We start from the raw sequence: 19,842 nt of genomic DNA, 5'->3' as shown, positions 1-19,842 counted from the left end.
CACAGGGCGAATTTGCCAATCTTGGTGTTCTCTGGCAAATGCCAAACGTCCTGCACAGTGTTGGGCTGTAAGCAAAACCCCCACCTGTGGACGTCGGGCCCTCATACCACCCTCATGGAGTCTGTTTCTGACCGTTTGAACAGACACATGCACATTTGTGGCCTGCTGGAGGTCATTTTGCAGGCCTCTGGCAGTGCTCCTCCTTGCACAAAGGTGGAGGTAGCGGTCCTGCTGCTGGGTTGTTGCCCTCCTATGGCCTCCTCCACGTCTCCTGATGTACTGGCCTGTCTCCTGGTAGCGCCTCCATGCTCTGGACACTACGCTGACAGACACAGCAAACTTTCTTGCCACAGCTCGCATTGATGTATCATCCTGGATGAGCTGCACTACCTGAGCCACTTGTGTGGGTTGTAGACTCCGTCTCATGCTACCACTAGAGTGAAAGCACCGCCAGCATTCAAAAGTGACCAAAACATCAGCCAGGAAGCATAGGAACTGAGAAGTGGTCTGTGGTCACCACCTGCAGAACCACTTCTTTATTGGGGGTGTCTTGCTAATTGCCTATAATTTCCGCCTGTTGTCTATTCCATTTGCACAACAGCATGTGAAAATAATTGTCAATCAGTGTTGCTTCCTAAGTGGACAGTTTGATTTCACAGAAGTATGATTGACTTGGAGTTACATTCTGTGTGTGTTCCCTTTCTTTTTTTGAGCAGTGTATAAGTCCCAACTACCAACAGTTAAATTAAAATAAATGTCCAGTTAAAATGTCACTGTCAAAATGTTGTATATAACTCATACCCAAATAAAGTTGTTGACTTGTCCTATTGTTGTATTTGTGGCAAAAGCATACATCAGAGAAAAAACACTTATAAAACCACACCTCAATCCAAACAGTTTTAAAACTGCTTGCTATTTCCTCAAAGAACATGTCATATTGGCTGAGCTGGCTAATCAGCGGTCCACTCACATCTATATTTTTAATGATGGTATAATTCCATGCCATTCTGTTGTTGGGGTACGCCTACACCATTCCAACACAGAAAAGCGGCGTTTTAACATAATTACCATTTTCTGGAAAAGAAACTATCTCACTCATATTGTAATTAATTATAGGTAATATATTTCATAGAAATCTGGAAAAAATGGACAGTTACTTTAAGTATTTAAATTGTATTCATTTGTATTGGCTTAATTTTGCATGGTAGGTAACACTTCAGGTGTGCCTGATTATTTAATTGCTCAAGCCAGATAGAGCAACAATGGTGTTTTCAGATTGTTCTATATCAGGGCTCTCCAACCTTCTTCCTGGAGAGCTACCATGCAGTACGTTTTTGCTCCAACCCTAATCTACCGCACCTGATTCTAATAATGACCTGGTTGATCAGATGAATCAGGTTATTTACAACTGGGGTTGGAGTGAAAACCTACAGAAGGGTAACTTTCCAGGGACAGGGTTGGAGACTCCCTGTGTAGTGTGTCTGTCTGAAAGGCGAGCTTTTGTTTTATCACCTAATACCAATCTATTTTGTGCAATGAAGTATTTCTATTAGGTTGCATCCTCAGTTTACTTGTATTACATAATTAATGTCCTTTACCCAGATGTATAGTAGCAACTGTTGTCTTCTATAAGATGTAGTGTTTATGTAGAAAATAAATAGTAATGAAACGAACTGTTCTGAGCCAGAACTAGCTGTATTTTTGTGTTTTAAAAACACTTTGGTCTCACAGGGTTAAGTGCTTAAGGCAACGGCCGTACTTGTCACACTAGTATCCAGAAGGGAGGTAGTCTATCTGTCTTAACGTTAACCTCACACAAGGCACTAAACTAGAAATTCTGCCCTCACCCAAACTCCCTAACTTGTCGACTCTGGTACGCCACGCTCTCCATCAGTAGCCTGTTTTTAATTATTTTTCGGTTTCATTTAATCTAGATGGATCGATACATATTGATCATTGCGAGTGTTCTGCGGGTCGTGCGGTGCTACAGCTCCGGAGAGGTGACTGAGGCGTGTGAGGATATGGCACCGCAACACTTCGTAACCGCACAGCAGAGCCCTGCGCCATTCTCTGTCACCGCTGACCGGTCCAGCTTCAAGGAGGGCGATGAAATCACAGGTGAGAAGTCTTGTCATATTTTTCATGCAGTGATCTTGAACACTCATCACTATAGTTTTTATTAATGTTATGGTTTGGCTGTTGCAGGGTTTCTTTTAAAAGTAGATATGGACTGAATCTCTGTCTCCATTTTCTATGGTGATGCAACTGGTGTTTTAAATCATCTACACACTGTGTTAACAGTCTGGCTCCTGGCAGATTCCACTCCATTCATTGGGTTTATGTTACAAGCCAGAGCAGTTAATGGAAGCAGTCCTCTGGGAGTCTTCACTGTAACAGGTGGAGAGGCCCAGCTCCTCACCTGCAACGGACAACCTGTGAGTCTTTTCCCATAAATGTAATTATGTCTTCCCACATGGCCTATAGCCTGTTTTGCTGTTATGAGAGCTACAGTATTACATGACATTGAAAGGGTAGTTTTTTTTAAATTGTATTTGAGATGTAAAACACTCTATTTACAAAGTGATCAAATATCCTGTTCCCACATGGTTCTTCCTGCTACCCCAAACCCACTAGCCTACATTATGTAGTTTGCTCATGAAATATGTTTTGGTCCATTTGACCCCAGGAAGGTAATTTCTTTTTTGGGGGGGGGGGGGGCGGCATCTGATTGGCCTGGACATTTTCACATAGGAACTTAATTTGGGAGGATGTATTTATTACAATCTTTTGGGGGGAAAATCATTATGCTTCCTGTAAGACCCTTACATCGGTGAACCATACATGATGCAGCTATCTTGGTGTCATTATACTCTTAATAGTGATCTAAATATGGATTTAAAATAAGATTCAAATCTTTTTTTCATATTGAATAAATTAACTTAAAATAATCTGAATCTCAAGTTCCCTTTTAATATATAAATAATATTTTTTTTTAAACATTATTCTCTTCAAATTGCTCAAATTTCCAGTGGGCTCTTTCTTTTGAAGATGATGCCAGTTTTATAGATATAAATTGACATTGGTTGTTAACCACAGCCCTCCTTTAAGATCGCACATTCAGCAAATCACTAGCAGAGGGAGTTTCCTTTTAACCAGTGCTTCCATTAACTGTTGGTGGTGCTCATAATTTAGAGGTTGCACCACAAGTCTGAGGTGTGTGTGTGTGTGGAGACCAGGTTAAACTCTGAGACCTAGTAGTAGCAGGGACCTTTAAACTATTTTTATTTTTTTATAAAAAAAATAACTCTAGGCTTACTGAATTCCAGTAAGCCTAAAACTGAGCTCTTGTTCATCCACGTTGGTGAAAGATGGACAAAGAATGGGAGCCGGGCAAGTTGAACCTGCTGTGGTTGTCCCATGGAAAGTGTGCTCTGTTTTCTTTAGACATGCATCTTTTGGTATATATTTAATGTTAAATAAATTCATATTAATGTAAAAAAATGACACCATGTCTATGTAATGTACGATTCATAGGGTCTTACAGGAGGCATGTATAGGTCTAAAATGGCCACTTTCATCATGGTTTGAGACAAATGTAAAAATAATATAAAACATCCTTTCTAGAAAGTCTTCTGGTAATTCTCACATAGAAAATCTGCGATACCAGACATATTTTTAGGCCTTCCTGGTGTGGAATCACCCTGCTGCGTCGGAATAAAGCCTAACTAAATGTTCATGGATCATTTTGTTCCTGTTCCCAGACGTCTGCAGTTTCTCACACATCAGCATCAGCTAAATTATCCATCCAGGGAACATGGAGGGCCCCCACATCATATGGCTTTAACTCTATCCAATTCAGGTGATTCATCCATCCTGTAGCTCCTGAACCAGAATGTTCAGTACTTATACCCTCCGATCAATGACTGGAGAACCACCATTGAACATGATTTTTAGTGTAATACTGAGTCTGGGAAAACAGCCCTTGATGCTATTACATTAACTATTTGTTCTGCCAGTGCATCCTTTGTAATAGATTTCTCCACCTTCTGGGTTGGCGTGACAAGTTATCCAGTCACGTTCAGTGGCACTGCTGCAACACCAGCTAACAGCACATCCATACCCATCACCTCGACCACCTCCGCCTCATCTACAGCAGTATTTCCATCGCAATCCTCAGTACGTATGGTGTTGGATAATAGTATTTGAAACATCTGTCTTAATGTATCACAAGTAACTCACTCTGACAATATTGCCATATTAGATTTTCAAAAGTATATATTTCTAAGCACTTTACATCAGTTGTCCCAAGTGCTTTACAGTAAGATTGATTTTGTTTGCAACAGTTGTCCATCTCGAGTGCTGGATGTGGCAGCAGTAAGGTCTGTTTCAGGCAACCTCTGAACTGTGACCCTGGGGTCAGCCCAGACTGTTACTTCCTATCTGCTATGACCTCTATCAGGGATACAGCCATCCATTTGGAAATGACCGGCCCTTCAGATGGCTACATCGCCATCGGCTTCTCAGATGACCAGATGATGGTAACGCTCACTGCCTTCAACCTGCCCTCATCTAGCCTGGTACTCCTAATGGTCAAACATGTTTGGCATGACAATGCCCATTAGGAGTTGCCAAGACTGGGCTAGCAGATCTGTAACCAGGCTATCCCTTAAACAATTTTCAAACTAAACTTGTTCCTTTTTCATTTATATAAAAGTAACTGGACTGAATGTCACTACAATTTGAATGAGAAAATTCAACAGATGTGACTGTGTTCCTCTCATCTTCCCATAAGGGAGATGATGACATCTTTATTTGTGGCCGGGACAGTAACGGGATCATCCAGTTGCAACATGCCTATTCAACAGGAAGAAGGCGGCCGGACATAGTTCCTCTGGTATTGCACTCCTCTCACGCTCGCTTGTTATTATGACATGAATAGCGTAGGTGTTTACATAAAGCTTAATAGGGTTGGGGTCCATTCCAATGATTGGGACTGAAATTTCAGTTTACTTCCTGACTTGACTGAATCTAAATGGAATTGACCACAACCCTGATGCTTAATAAATCCTAAAACAATCGGTATTGATGCAAATGTTTCTTTGTCATTTTGTAGGGAAATGTTTCTGATGTTAAATCCTCAATGAAGGATGATATCATTAGCTGTTCCTTCACGACTAGGAACCCCATCTCAATTCCGCGATCGGTACGGTCCAGTTCCCCCTACTACCTCATGTTTGCTCACGGACCAACCAGTAATGGTAGAGTATGAGACCAAATCTTACACTAAGGTAGCACCAGTAATGGTAGGGTAAGAGGGGAGAGGACATGGTTGTATCCCTCTTCCATTTGATTTTCAGAATACTATAACTGAGATTTGTTATCTAACAAGGAATATGAACTAGTTGGTTCGAACAATGAGTGCTGATTGGCTGAAAGCCGTGGTATATCAGGCTGTATACCACGGGTATGACTATTTTCACTTCTAATTACATTGGTAACCATTTTATAATACCAATAAGGTGCTTTGCGAATATGTCCAATATACCAAGGCTAAGGGCTATCCAAGACTTGTCGTGCAGAAGACCAGCCTTTAGCCCTGGTACAGTACATTCGGAAAGTATTCAGACCCCTTCCATCACATTTTGTAACGTTACAGCCTAATTCGAAAATGTATTTAATTATCAATCTACACACTAACCCATAATAACAGAGCGAAAACAGGTTTTTAGAAATGTTAGCAAATGTATTAAGTAAAAAACATAAGTATTCCGACCCTTTGCTATGAGACTTGAAATTGAGCTCCGGTGCATCCTGTTTCTATTGCTCATCCTTGATGTTTTTGCAACTTGATTGGAGGCCACTTGTGGTAAATTCAGTTGCTTGGACATGATTTAGAAAGCAACACACCTGTCTATATAAGGTCCCACAGTTGACAGTGCATGCTGGTGCAAAACCCAAACCATGAGTAAGAAGGAATTGTCCGTCGCGCTTCTAGACAGGATTGTGTCGAGACACAGATCTGAGGAAGGGTACTAAAAAATGTCTGCAGCACTGAAGGTCCCCAAGAACACAGTGGTTGCCATCATTCTGAAATGGAAGAAGTTTGGAACCACCAAGATTCTTCCTAGAGCTGGCCGCCCGGCCAAACTGAGCAACCGGGTGAGAAGGGCCTTGGTCAGGGAGGTGACCAAGATCCCTATGGTCACTCTGACAGAGCTCTAGAGTTCCTCTGTAGAGATGGGAGAACCTTCCAGAAGGACAACCATCTCTGCAGCACTTCACCAATCAGGCCTTTATGGTAGCGTGACCAGACGGAAGCCACTCCAGTAAAAGGCAGATAACAGACCACTTGGAGTTTGCCAAAACGCACCTAAAAGACTCAGGCCATGAGAAACAAGATTCTCTGGTGTGATGAAACCAAGATTGAACTCTTTGGACTGAATGCCATGTGTCACATTGGGGGGGGAACAAATTAATACGTTTTAGAGTAAGGCTGGAACCTGAGTCAAGGTGTCTGAATACTTTCCCGAAGGCACATGTACCACAACCCCCTAAGGCCTTATTGCTTAATTCTAATATTTTGGGCGTGGTACCGATGACGTCAAGCCAACATACGACACACATGAATGCTGAACTAAGATTATCCTATTTCTCTTTTTGGATGACTTTTACAGGGGAAATTGGGCATCATACAAGCACCTTCCTCAGTGACACTAAGATGGATATTTCAAGACCTCAGGGCATCACCAATGCAACCCAGCCTCTTATTATCAAAGCACATGGTAATGTTACTGTTGTCCTATTGAGCAGACTTTGCATGCATAACTTCAAACGTTATTGTAATATACTGATTATAACTACAGATACTAGTGTATTGATGACTGGTTATCCTGTTGCGCTTCAGGTGCCCTGATGTTGATAGCATGGATGACCACAGGTAGTCTAGGAATGATCACAGCCAGGTATCTCAAAGATGTGGCCAATGGGGAGGAATGTTGGCACGATGTTTGGTTCCTGGTGAGTTTCTGTTACACTAACATATTGGGTACAGTACAACGGCGTTCGATTGTAATCTCCCGCCTTAGATTGAAATGTCTCCACCCCACTGCTATCGAATTGGTACCTTTTACTATAGCATGATTGGCTAAGTGTGTCAAGCGGGCTGTCATGTGTGTTTGCGAGGCTGAGATCCTGGAACTCCCAGTCGCAGACATCTGAAGCTATATTAAGCCAGCACATTGACATCTATCACATTGGCACGTCTAGATAACGGTTTCTTTGCCTATGGGTCAGGATGTGGGCCCTAGGCATGTGAGGTGTGTCGTAGTTATGAGAATACATCTATAATCAAACACTTTGTTTTTAAGGCGAGGCACCACACCCTGGTGGGGGGCAGGATAGGATAAAGGAGGCAATTAAGACGTGGATTGTGTGCCATTCAGGAGGTGAATGGGTAAGGCAAGTGCCTTTGAACAGGGTATGGTAGTAGATGGCAGGTGCATCGGTGTGTCAAGAACTGCTACACTGCTGGGTTTTTCACGCTCAACAGTTTCCCGTGTGTATCAAGAATGAGCCACCATCCAGACAACTATGGGAAGCATTGTAGTCAACATGGGCCAGCATCCCTGTGGAACACTTTCGACACTTTGTAAGAGTCCATGCCCTGATGAACTGGGGCCATATTGAGACAAAAAGCACAACTCCATATTAGGAAGGTGTTCCTAATGTTTGGTATACTTGGTGTAACTTAATCTTTCAATGCAAAATACTAAACACATGTACGTGAAGTGCATTCTTTAAAATTAAAATGTTATCTAGAATTTAAAAAATTGCCACATCAGTATATTCTCAACGTGTACAAAGATGATCTAATATAACCACACTTTGAATGACGATAGATGAGAAATTAGTTGAACAGTCCAACTTTCGGGGAAAATGGCAATTAAAGACGACTGACGAATTTAGCCAATCAATCACACGTATGTCTGTATAACCGTCACAACAAAGTAAGTTACTACGTAGATATTAGTTTGTAACGTTCTCTATGTAATGGGCTTTTAGATTGTGATTTAATGTAGTGAGCTTTGAAATTATAGATGTCAATTTGAATGTGGTTCAAATTCCTAACATTGACAGTATGATAAAACAGAAAGAGTTTGCATCAAGTTTGATTTGATTTTCTAATATTAAAGGACCAATGCAAAATGTAATTTCACCCTGTCGCGCCTTGCCTTAATTTGGCTTGTTGGAAGACTATTTGCATCACGGGAGGATGGTACATTTCTCATTGGAGTTCAAGTTTAAGAACTCCTGGTCTAGATTGTATTAGGTGGAAAGTTCTTAGTACTAAATAATGATGCCACATTATGTCCTCTTGGCTTTTATGTTCATCAGGTACACGTGTTTCTTATGACACTAACTGTTGCTGCCACCATCATTGCCATCATTTTGTCCTTCTCACAAGTTGGAGGCTGGAGTGGGGTATGTAATCAAACCTTTTTATTGCGCCTATACATTTATTATTAAAACAAACGTCAGTCTTAATAGCCAATTTCTTCTGAATGAAGTTGACTAATGCTGGCTAGCCTACAGTTTTCTTACTCAAACAAACCTACTTCATTATGGAAGGCTCAGATAATTGAAATGGTTACGAGAGACTTTATGAGGCCAGTGTGTTCATAGGGAGCCCATCCTGTGTTGGGCTGGGTCGTGATGATTCTGGCCTTCTTCCAGCTGATCGTTGCCATGTTCCGATGTGGACCTCACCATCGCTGGTAAGGTATAATCATACCTCCTGTATGGGCGTTTGCGTATGTGTAATTGTCTATAAACAATGTGCCATATTTTATCAATGTGTTTTTCACAGGCGATTCCTCTTTAATTGGTCGCATGCTTTAAATGCAGTGGCGATAAAAGTTGTAGCTGGTAAGGAATTGTGATCAATATATTTTTATTTGCGTAGTACAAAGTGTTTATTTTCTCAGTCAGTATTTGTCAGATGTTTGTTGCTCTATGGACATGTTAGTAATTGTGTTCACATTTTCTTCCAGTGGTGGCCATATTCACTGGGTTGTCGTTGATTGACAGCTCTGAGGATAAGTGGCTTCTGAAGGTGATGGGTGGTTTTGTTGGATGGGAGGCAACACTGTACATCCTGCTAGATGTTCACATGCGCTGCAAGTGCAGTGGTGAGCGAAAACAAATATACATTTTCATTTTGTTAAATTGCGTTTAATGCTATCCACAATACTAGGTTGCTCAATAAAAAATATGACTCTTGGCCTTTGTCTAAAGCTCTGATGAAGGACGATAGGCGACGCATAAGCTTGAATAAACAAACTAATACCAGCAACAGCAGTGTACAGGTTTCACTTTTCTTTAAAAATACTACATAAACTAACTTTTTTTTCTTTTTTTCTAGATAACGAAGAGGGTGCTTCTGAATCGGTAAGCTGAATCCCACCATTGAATCACATTTTCAATATACTTACTGTATTAGTGATTTGTAAAGTGATACATTCTTAACTATTCTGTTAAGGTGTGATTTTACTTTTCATTTCTCCCCACAGGCATGCAAGGCTTTGTTACTACTGGTCCTGTTTTTCCTAGGAAATATGGCATTTTTGGTAGCACTACTTGTTGGAATTGCCATGTCATGAAGAGCTGCTGAGCAATGGGCAGATTTCTATAATATAGCTCACTTTGACTGTATATTTGAGAATTTTATAACATTATGCTCTGAATCATACCGAAAATGGTTGTGATACCTTGTTTACACTGGATGATAAAACTATTTTAAATTGACTTCAACTATAATGTTTAAATTACATTACATGTATATCATTATTAATACTGTCAGTGATTTATAATAAAGTAATTGTTCAAAATGTGTAATAAACAATTGTGCAAACTATGCATTTCCTATTTATCTTAACCAAAGTTACTGGTTAGGCAACGTCCCTCCAACAAGGTGGATGGCAGTATTGAGTCCAAAGATTCATTGTGGTGGATGTCTTGCTAGCACCAACGATGAAGTCGAACAAAAGCAAACGGATTCGAATACTTTTTTTTCGAAGCCATTTTGTCAAGGATACGAGGCGTGCGCTGAGGTTGCTTTTGTCCTTTTTATTTGATCTACTTTGTTAAATAATACTCGTATAAATAGGCACGGCATTACATCGCCGAGATATTTCATCTCCACAAAGTTATCGTCCTAATATCGCATGTCCTCTATTCAGAACCTCCAATCTTTTGGTAAGTTAAAGCGCAAATTCTAGCCAACTAGAAAGGCTGACGTTAATTGACAGTAGCAAGTAACGTTAGCAAATGTACATTTAGACCATTCTTGACTTCATGGTACAATTTAGCCACGGCTGTTTTGAAAAACAGCTTAATGAAATACGAGGGCCCGGCGAAATTATTGTAAGCTAGTTGTATAGTTAAAAGCTGGCGCTGACGTTGGCTGGCGAACTTCCCATGGCAACTGCTGAACTGTTAGCTACGGTCTGTCATTAACTTACGCGTTAACGTTGGTTAGGGATGTTATCCATGTTTAAGCTTCTATCGTGTTGGGTGTCTAAACGGGGCAAGACGACCAGTCACCTAGTAAACGTTGAATCCAAGCTAGCTAACCATCTAATAGATTACAGTAGCCAGCCAGGACGAGAAAGTGGTATTTCTAGGTAAAACATTTTTTAGAGCTATTAACAGTGCATATTTGATATGACACCCGTCACCGAATTTAGCCTTGCATGAGTAGCTAAATAAACGCGTAGGATCTCCCCCCCCCCCCCCCCCCTTCGCTTTTCAGATCCCTTTGCTGATGCAACCAAGGGTGACGATTTACTCCCGGCAGGGACAGAAGATAAAATCCACATAAGGATACAGCAACGAAACGGACGCAAGACCCTAACCACTGTTCAAGGGATCGCGGCCGATTACGACAAGAAGAAGCTTGTGAAGGCCTTCAAGAAGGTGATGATGCGGTCTAGACGTATTCAAGTTGTATTTTTTTATGTACAAGAATCTTAACTTGCAAGCCCTAGCCTAGTGAAATATTCAACATTAAAGTCTAAGAAAACAAACGAAACTATATACACTGTCAGTACCAAATGTGCAGAGATACTGGAGTATTGAGGTATGTGTAGGTAGGGATTAGCTTGAGGACTTTTTGTTTACATCCATTTGTAATGACAAGCAACACTCAAAGTGCATGATGCTGAACCGCTTTGGCCTATGGCTATTACCCTTTGCAGAGTGGAAAATCTATTTGCAGCATCAATGGGTCCGTTTTATTCCATAAGCCACCAGTTATCACTGGGGCATTTACTGGGGTTCCCCCCCACATACATACATATACACACACACACACGAGGATGTAGCTAGCTAGTGCTTGAAAGGGGCTTTGGGCTTGTCCTGCACTGAATGCTAATGGGAAGGTTACTTGGCCATATGCCCCTCTCAACCTCTCCTTGTGTCTTCTATTATTTAACTGGTCATGTTTTCAGATGTCTCTAATTGGAATGTGTTACAAAACAAATACCTAAGACCGTGTGTGTTTACTATTTCAACTTTTCATGCCAATGTCAGCTAATTTACACAAAGCTAATCATGTGATTTCGTGGGGTTGTCTCTGCCTGACAGAAATTTGCCTGCAATGGTACTGTGATTGAACACCCTGAGTACGGTGAGGTCATCCAGCTGCAGGGAGACCAGAGAAAAAACATCTGCCAGTTCCTCATGGAGGTAAGCTTCTTTCAGATGTGTGGTTGTTTTACCTACACTTGTTGAATGCACTGATTGTAAGTCTCTCTGGATAAGTAAATGCCTTCAAGTAATTAGATGTTACATACTTTGCTGCATTTCACACAACTTGGTCACACACATACTCTGTAGTACTTAAGCATAGTCTAAAATGAATACTTAACAGAAAACCAATAGAAAAACCAAACTGTAGTGGAGCATTATCAAAGTTGTGACAATGTTTTGATTCTGAGGTAGAACTTCACCTAGAAAGAATCTGGTAGCCTCTTAAAAAAAAAACTGGGTTGTCAGTGGTGCAGAAACTTAATGCTGGAATCCTTAAAGGGGTAATTCACCCAAATGATAAAATCATTAATTGGTTTTCTTACCCTGTAAGCAGTCTACGGACAAGGTATGACAGCAATCCAAGATTTGGTTTATTTTCCCTGGCACTGTTTCCACCTGCTAAAGTTTTAGCATTTGTGACACAAATCCCACTCAAGTCATTGGACCGATATTTAAATTTTTCGTGTATCATTGTCCAAATCATCTGGAAGTATCGAAAAATTGATTTGTGAAGCTCGGTCATGTATAGATGTTTTTACCATGATGTTTGAAAAATGCTAATATTGGCTTTTTTCCCCACATACTCTTGGCTCTGTAGTCACATCGACTGTAACCTACTGGCTGTTTGTATTGTTAGTGTGTCCTGTGGACTTACTGTTACTGTGTAGCCTAATTTGTGTCTACCCCCCCCCCCCCCCCCCCACACACAGATCGGCATTGTCAGGGAGGAGCAGTTGAAGGTCCACGGATTTTAAAGTAATGCTGTTGCTTCAAGACCAGGACCTCATCAGCTTTTAGACTTTTCTGTTATGTATTGACCAATAAAGTTCAGCCGCATGTCTGATGTAAAACTCTGAGGCAATAAAAACACAATGTCACATTTTTTTAAAGCGCATAACACAATCTCGCCTCTTATTCACACCTTATCCTCCATCTCTGATCTGATTATAGAAACATGTACAATTGTTGAAAATGTAAATGAACTCCCAATGTCCTGTATGTATGCAACATTACCTTCAGCACACCCAAGCATGCAGTGTTTGCCCATTGTGGCCTGTAACAGATGGGTATTGGGTCTGACAGGAGTCCAGTGTTGGACTGTAACCTGGCTGATGTTTTTCTTAACATCACTGCCCAGTGAAACATCTGCATGTAAAATGGTGCTGTCAGGAAGCGGTCTTATCAGAGGTACAAAATTCCACTGAGCCACTTCCTGTCATCTATGCAATATCCTAGATTATCAGACCTTCTGCACAGCTGTAGAGTAATGGATGGATACTCTTGGTCATGTTATTCGTCAGTCAGAGCTTGATGTGTTGTCTGCTTTTTCTGGATACCCTGGTTAAACCAGATTAAACGCTGCAGCGTTAACCAGCCTATATTGGGGAGTCTGCAGCAGAACAGAAGGGCCCTAGCTGCACTATTAATTTCTACAAATCCCACACGTAGCTAGAGCCACAGGGTAATCAGATTCTGTGTTCGGTGTACGAACAAGCAAAGGAAAAGTGAGTGACTGAATCGATGCCTCCCTGATGTCTCTTCCATGGACAAACCTAACAAGTGCAATTGCGTTCATATTTGGCCAAAAAATGTAATCCGTTTAAACTGTATTTATGATATTAGGGAGATCATAGTGTTTTTTTTGCCTCAAAGAAAATACTTATCTAAACTATCACTCCCAAGATGGAGAACTATGCACAGGTGATCATCTGAATAGGGACCAAGTTGTATGGATTTGGTGATGGGAAGTTAGTGGTAGTGATTGGCGTTTCAGGTCTTTTCAGTGAGCCTGCTTATTTGGCTCTGTTCATCTAAAAGAGCATTTCAATTGGCTCCCAAATGGCTCTTTGTTCAGTAGTGCTTAAAACTAACTGAAAAAATTGCTAATCTACAAAGTTGCATAATGTGTGTGGACCTGAAAATGTCTCCTCACTGTTCCTCCTGCAGTGAGGAATTACAATCTTCAGAGGATGTTTATATAATTTATCTGCAGATAATTGTCTGGAACTCTAAAAGCAGTAGCAACAGTATGCCAAATGAATGGCTTTTTCACTAATGTGATTCACCAAAAAGCCGGTCGTTTACGAACGACCCATCACTTGTTACTTGGTAGTTGTTGAAGACAAATCACTAGCATACTTTGATACTATTGGAATTGGTCATAGCTTGGAACCAAACTGAAATGTTATGTTTGCCTTTTGTTTTACTTCACAACAGAATGTGAGCAGTTTATTTTGGGTTACCAGGCTACCTTTTTTGGGGGGGGGTGGGGGTGGATTTTTGATGTTTGACGTTCAGGATAAAATCCCAGGGCATTTGATCACCTTTCTCATCTTAATCTCTAGTGCCTAATCTCAATTCCGTCAGTGAAATCACATTATGAAGTTAGTTAGCTTGATGCCAAAGACTCCGGTGAGCTATAGCCAGGCTATGCTGCTTGCAATTTATGGAGAAAGTATGGTCAAGTGTAATTACCGATTGAACGGTCTATCAATTATTCCCTCTTTTTCTTGTCAAACTATAAATGTAACATCTTGGCAACCGATTCCCTATTAGGGAATAGGGCTGTTAGAATGTGTCATTTTGTTACTACAAACTACAAAGCAATATAATGTGTTTTATTATAGTCTAATTATGGATCTCAGAGACTTGTTGCTAAATGTTTTTTGTTGTAAAAATGCAGTAAGTGCAGTTTGTTTTATGAATATTTGATATGGAAAACCATGCCCTATATATGTAACAAATCCTTCCTTCCTTGCATTTGATATGGAAAACCATGCCCTATATATGTAACAAATCCTTCCTTCCTTGCATTTGATATGGAAAACCATGCCCTATATATGTAACATCCTTCCTTCCTTGCATTTGATATGGAAAACCATGCCCTATATATGTAACATCCTTCCTTCCTTGCATTTGATATGGAAAACCATGCCCTATATATGTAACATCCTTCCTTCCTTGCATTTGATATGGAAAACCATGCCCTATATATGTAACATCCCGTTTTAATAGCATATTCTCTATATTAACCTTAATACTATAATACAATCAGGTTACAATCTATGTTTGAGTTGCATTAGCCCTATTTCCTCTCATATCTACAATTGACCGTGTGACTTGTTATGAGCATACTGTATATGACCCAATGATAATATCTTCTAATGACAAATGTAATTGCACAATACATTGTTTGAATTTGCCATGTTTGTTTGTCAGCACAGTAGTAACCCAACACGAGTCCTAGGTCAAAGCTCTGTGCTGGAAAACCTTGATAGTGCCTGGGTGAAATTGTCCCTTCTGTTTCTCATGTGAATTTCCTTTATTTTTCGGCTTCGGACCAGCGTAACTTCTCACTTAAAATATAGATGTTGTGTTTCATTTTGGTTCACCTCTGGCTCTGTCATACTGTGCATTGGCCTCCATTCTGGAGCTCTAGCCTTTAATCGGGTTACTTCTGGTCTCATCCACAGCCAGTCTCCTGACCGTCCTACAGGGTCAAAACATGCCCATAATCCTCTTAAACAGGCTAGAGGAGGCGTGTGTGGGGGGGCTGTGGTAGGGAATGAATGCTGCCTGCCAGCCAGACCATAAGAGGAAGAGATTCAGGCTGCCTGTGGACAACAACCGCTAACTGTGATGCTGGCTAGACTTCACTCGAGTGCACCTATATGAGATGTTGTTTTGTGCAAATTTGAAGCGGAGGCTTACTTTAAATACAGAAAATTCTAAAGGACATTTGTCCACTCCTTTTTCCACAAACGCCATCTCCTCATTAACAGACAAGCATAGTTTAGGTTCCTCTCTATACTTTACAACAGGGGTTTTATGTCTACTTTCTGATAACAGAGACACTGGCTCAATGACATATATATACCGAGGAACATCCAGAAAGTATATACTTTAACTCTTTTTTTAGGGGTACTCTATCAGAAGACACTCCCAATCAGTAGCTATTTTGGAATTGCATTGTCTCTTAACCACCACCAGCTGTGGTGTCTGTCGACTTGTTGTGCCTGCCAGACAGTCAAGTCAGGGTGAGATTCACTCCTTTCAGTCTGTCTGTGAGTCGTCTCTCTCGTCAGACTCGGGGCATCCTGCACAGTGCCTGTGAGAAGAGACTAGTCAGTGAGCTAATAATCGTCATCAGTTGAGTTGTGAGAACGCAGCAGCAGGAACAGACGGTGGAGGGAGTGTTGCCTCGGAGCCTCAGGCAACCCACCGTCCTCCCTGTGACACTCTATTAATTCACCCTAGAAGACGACAGAGAAATGGGCAAAGTTAATGATGGATGTCTTATAGTCCTCACCAGGCACTTGTTCTCTCTCTCTCTCTCTTCCATACGTACTATTAATGACAACAACATTTATGTGAGAATGCAAGATGCCTCAATTGAATTTTGCCTTTTTATTGTAAGCGATTGAATTAAACTTGCATTTAACAGCAATTATAATTGAGATTGTGTTGAGATATTTCAGACAAAAAGGTGCTGAATGCTAATGCATATGCATATATGCATTTGGTAGAGGTGTCAACCACATGTAAAACAACAGAATAATTGGGTACTAGATTTGGCAGTCAATAGCATCTAGTGTTTTGTCGGATATTTGCTAGAGGCAAATGCAGATGTTTTTTTTTTTTACTTGATTGATTTGAACACTCACTCCTAACATCACATTCCTTGCCTCCTGAACATTTCACGCATTTCAGTCCATTTTATTGCAGATGCATAAGCCTACACATGATCAGGGTTATCAACAAAAAGTATAATTAATCAAAAGCATGTGCACTGAAAAAGATCAAACCTACGATGATTTGTTTGTGTATTACTACCTCAAAATGTTGTGCCAGACTCTAGAGAAGAAAAAAAACATTTTCAACTCCTGCTGTTAGATGTCCTGTAAATCAGTTTCTCAGGCTAAGTCGTCATGCTCATGCCAACTGTATGTATAGGCTGTGACCACCAGAGGGGGTAAGGGAAAGTTTATGTCACCTCTTACCTTAGCCTGGATTGGTCCTTTAGTAAGTTGGCATTGTTAACATTACTCTTCATCAACAGATGCCAGAGAGACAGAAGTGAGAAAACAAAAGAAAACAGCCCATACGTTTCTATTTCCTCTTTATTTCATTCCTCTCCTTTCATCCAATATTTCTTTATGTGTTTGGTTATTGCACATCTGTGCATTTATTTTGTAGCCCCTGGGGTTATTCTCTAAAATCTTAAGCCTATACCATCTGTCTGTTCAAGCAATTAGTCTGTGATGCTGTTTATCAGAAGCGTCATCAAATGTGTGTTGCAAATGAGTCCTGTAGCTATTCCACATTATCATCTTTGTAGTAATGCATTTTATTTCACAGACAGACAGTAAAACCACTTAAGCCTAGTGGGCCTTTGATAAAGTTCATATTACCTAAATCCTGCTCCCTTGAGGAGACTACCGGCTCTAGACATCAATATTGTACTTAATAATTTATGCAATCACCAGACTCAGGTGCATCTGTAATTGATGCTCCTCACATCTGGAGTGTGGCTGTGTAACCCTGTGATCATAACAGCTGTTCAGGTAACCAACAGAATGCTATCAGGCTGACAAACACTCAGTGTGGATGTGTCAGCTAGTGTTATGTGCTATGTTCTATTGTTTGGACATTATGATGTTTGTTCTATTGTTTGCATGGAGTTTTGCTAACCTATAACCTAAGCCATCCATCATTCAGTATTCAGTAAGCCTATTCACTAGTTTGAAGGTAGTGAGATTATTGGCAACTTCGCTAAATCCAATGACGTCAGCCTATAGATGCAAATTCACTGTATGTGCAACATCAAATGGACACCAAAGCTATATTACGTAGCTATATGTACAAGCTAAGAATGTAGCTCCTTACACACACTTAGACCTGTTACTGTGCATGTTCTGTGCCAGGCTGGCTGATTTAAAGTTTATCATTATTTATGGGTATAACGTGCAATGTTGAGAAAGAGAACTCTCAGCAGAACACATCTGGCGCAAATAAATCTCATGGTATTACTGGATACGTGCTGGTTCAGGTTCAGTACCAGTGGTTTGCATTTGGCTCTGAGTCAAACAACTCCTGTCTAGTTGAATTTATTTACTTGTCATGTCTCTTGCTCCCACCAGATGGCGATGTTTAATTGATAAGCATTAGCAGTCAGGGGAATCATTGGGAGGCCATCTCACACATTTTTATTTGTAGGAGACAACTTCCTCTAAAGCATTTTCACCTGTTTATGGATGATGTTACCTTTTATCATATATGTTTATAACTTATATTTCCATATGTACCACAAAATGAATGATTGAACAAATAAATTAATATTTTTTTTACATCATTGATTAAACAGTATTCCCCAAATGTGTGTGTGTTACAGCACAGAATGGATAATGTGTGTGCGCGCCCACTTGAGGAGCTGTGCCAAGACACATAAAGTGATAGTCAGTAGAGACACAGTGGTAGTGACACTACTGAGGGAGCCAATGCAGGCAAGCAGCCTCTGCAGCTAATAGCACTAAAGATCCCCAATTAAAAGTGGAGACAGGGGACTAGGTGTTTTCATTGGCCCGTGAACACTGCTGCGGTCGCTGCCAGAGAATGGTTGGGTTCGGTTATGTTGCAATATGTTCCTCTGAGCATTCCATTTAAGAGATGAGAAGTAAAGTAGGCCTGTGAAGAATATTTTGTGTGTATGTACATTAGGCAAACTGACCTATCACTCTCTCTCTCTCGACAGAAAATGTGGGCTGCCTGAATCTGAAATTAGGAAGAAGAAACACCGTTTGGCATTATTACCTTAGTCCACTTGTTGTGACAGCTGTGAGGTGTGGTTTTCAGATGTCCCTCCAACGGTGGGAGTTACACAACGTTCAAACATGCGGTATTGTCTCTCAAACACCTGTCACTGCGGTAGCGGCGCTCAGCGGGGGTCGTTCTACTTCGTGAGCTTTCTTCCTCACACTTCTTGAGTAAGGTCTATATGCTGACAGGAAGCCCACAACAACAACAACAAAAACAACCGATCAAGTTTTGTTTGAGGATAGTCGTACACAAACTATGTTGAGTCATAATTAAACTTCATGTAGGTAAGCCTTAGCCTATCAGAGATTCAGCACCACTGACATCGACGGCGTCAGAATGAAGAACTTCAGCACCACATAACAGTGGACAGCTGCCACCTAAGGCGAAGTCATTCCTCACTGGGAGAATCCCTAAAAATGTACACAACAAAGCCTAACCAAAAGAACAACAAGCCTGGAAGAAGAAGGCTCCCCCACGAATAGCTTTATTGATATATTGTGAACACCAACTTGTAACTAATACATTACAGCTCAACAAAATACCTCTCTATTTTGTTATTGAACTCCCAGCTACACTTAATGTCTTATACAGTAAAACTCATTAAATGTAGGGGAACTAAAATATCTCTGATATGAAGGGGTTTGGGTGGTCAATGGGTTTGTACTTTAGTGGTAAACGTTTCACCCAATGTATTTAAGCTCTGTTCTGCTCTGCCATCTTTACTGCCATCCAGTCAGCCCCTTCCCTTGGAGCAGTCCAAAAATATTTCAGTTGCTAAAAACAGATTCCATCCCTCCTTTATCGTTCTATCGCTCACCCTCTTTTTTTGATCTTACACTTCCCCCTCTGTCTTTTTTGGCCCTGTCAAACTTTTAAAAAGTGGACCAAAGTGATTTTAAATAGCATGGTGCATGACTAATGACAGAAACATGTTCGAATCATTGCAGGAGAAGTCCTTGGAAGACAAATGAATTTTCAGCAGAATAATTAACTTAATTAACAAATTTGCATGCATATTCATCAAGCTATTGAAGTCTCTCCAGCCTGGCTTGATGAACACTGCCGTAATAACCATCTAATTTACATTCTGCCATCCGACGCCATTTGTAGACGAAGATGAGACCAAAAGAAAAGTGACGTACTCACACATACTGCACACTTCTCTTAATGGATCATCCACAGCCTCAGACTGATGTATAGATGTTGTAGATATGTATG

The 19,842-nt window shown here is 40.7% G+C and overlaps 2 protein-coding genes across 2 annotated transcripts; both read left to right on the top strand.

Annotated features, from left to right (window-relative positions):
• Positions 1-1,278: 1,278 nt before the first annotated feature.
• Positions 1,279-9,913, top strand: LOC109909983 (putative ferric-chelate reductase 1). The gene is made up of 16 exons (XM_020509108.2): positions 1,279-1,492; positions 1,935-2,118; positions 2,302-2,435; positions 3,762-3,859; positions 4,017-4,176; positions 4,344-4,538; positions 4,793-4,894; positions 5,114-5,258; positions 6,675-6,782; positions 6,905-7,017; positions 8,395-8,481; positions 8,683-8,774; positions 8,867-8,925; positions 9,051-9,188; positions 9,422-9,447; positions 9,570-9,913. Exons 2-16 carry the CDS (start codon positions 1,935-1,937, stop codon positions 9,657-9,659), a joined length of 1,731 nt encoding a protein of 576 aa, XP_020364697.1. The 5' UTR covers positions 1,279-1,492; the 3' UTR covers positions 9,660-9,913.
• Positions 9,914-10,036: 123 nt separating this feature from the next.
• On the top strand, positions 10,037-15,011 carry eif1b (eukaryotic translation initiation factor 1B). The gene is made up of 4 exons (XM_020509109.2): positions 10,037-10,254; positions 10,811-10,974; positions 11,644-11,745; positions 12,519-15,011. Exons 1-4 carry the CDS (start codon positions 10,224-10,226, stop codon positions 12,561-12,563), a joined length of 342 nt encoding a protein of 113 aa, XP_020364698.1. The 5' UTR covers positions 10,037-10,223; the 3' UTR covers positions 12,564-15,011.
• Positions 15,012-19,842: the final 4,831 nt, after the last annotated feature.

This window comes from Oncorhynchus kisutch, linkage group LG18 (genome assembly GCF_002021735.2).
Source record: "Oncorhynchus kisutch isolate 150728-3 linkage group LG18, Okis_V2, whole genome shotgun sequence".
Classification (NCBI taxonomy): Eukaryota; Metazoa; Chordata; class Actinopteri; order Salmoniformes; family Salmonidae; genus Oncorhynchus; species Oncorhynchus kisutch.
The sequence above is the reverse complement of the archived record's forward strand: the minus strand, read 5'-3'. Positions and strand labels throughout refer to the sequence as shown.

Bases quoted from the DNA above. Each gene is read 5' to 3' on its own strand.
- LOC109909983 (XM_020509108.2), top strand. From the start codon at position 1,935: ATGGATCGATACATATTGATCATTGCGAGTGTTCTGCGGGTCGTGCGG. The intron at 4,539-4,792 runs GTAACGCTCACT...TCTTCCCATAAG, and splicing joins TCTCAGATGACCAGATGATG to GGAGATGATGACATCTTTAT. The intron at 9,448-9,569 runs GTAAGCTGAATC...TTCTCCCCACAG, and splicing joins AAGAGGGTGCTTCTGAATCG to GCATGCAAGGCTTTGTTACT.
- eif1b (XM_020509109.2), top strand. From the start codon at position 10,224: ATGTCCTCTATTCAGAACCTCCAATCTTTTG. The intron at 10,255-10,810 runs GTAAGTTAAAGC...TTCGCTTTTCAG, and splicing joins TCAGAACCTCCAATCTTTTG to ATCCCTTTGCTGATGCAACC. The intron at 11,746-12,518 runs GTAAGCTTCTTT...CCCCACACACAG, and splicing joins TCTGCCAGTTCCTCATGGAG to ATCGGCATTGTCAGGGAGGA.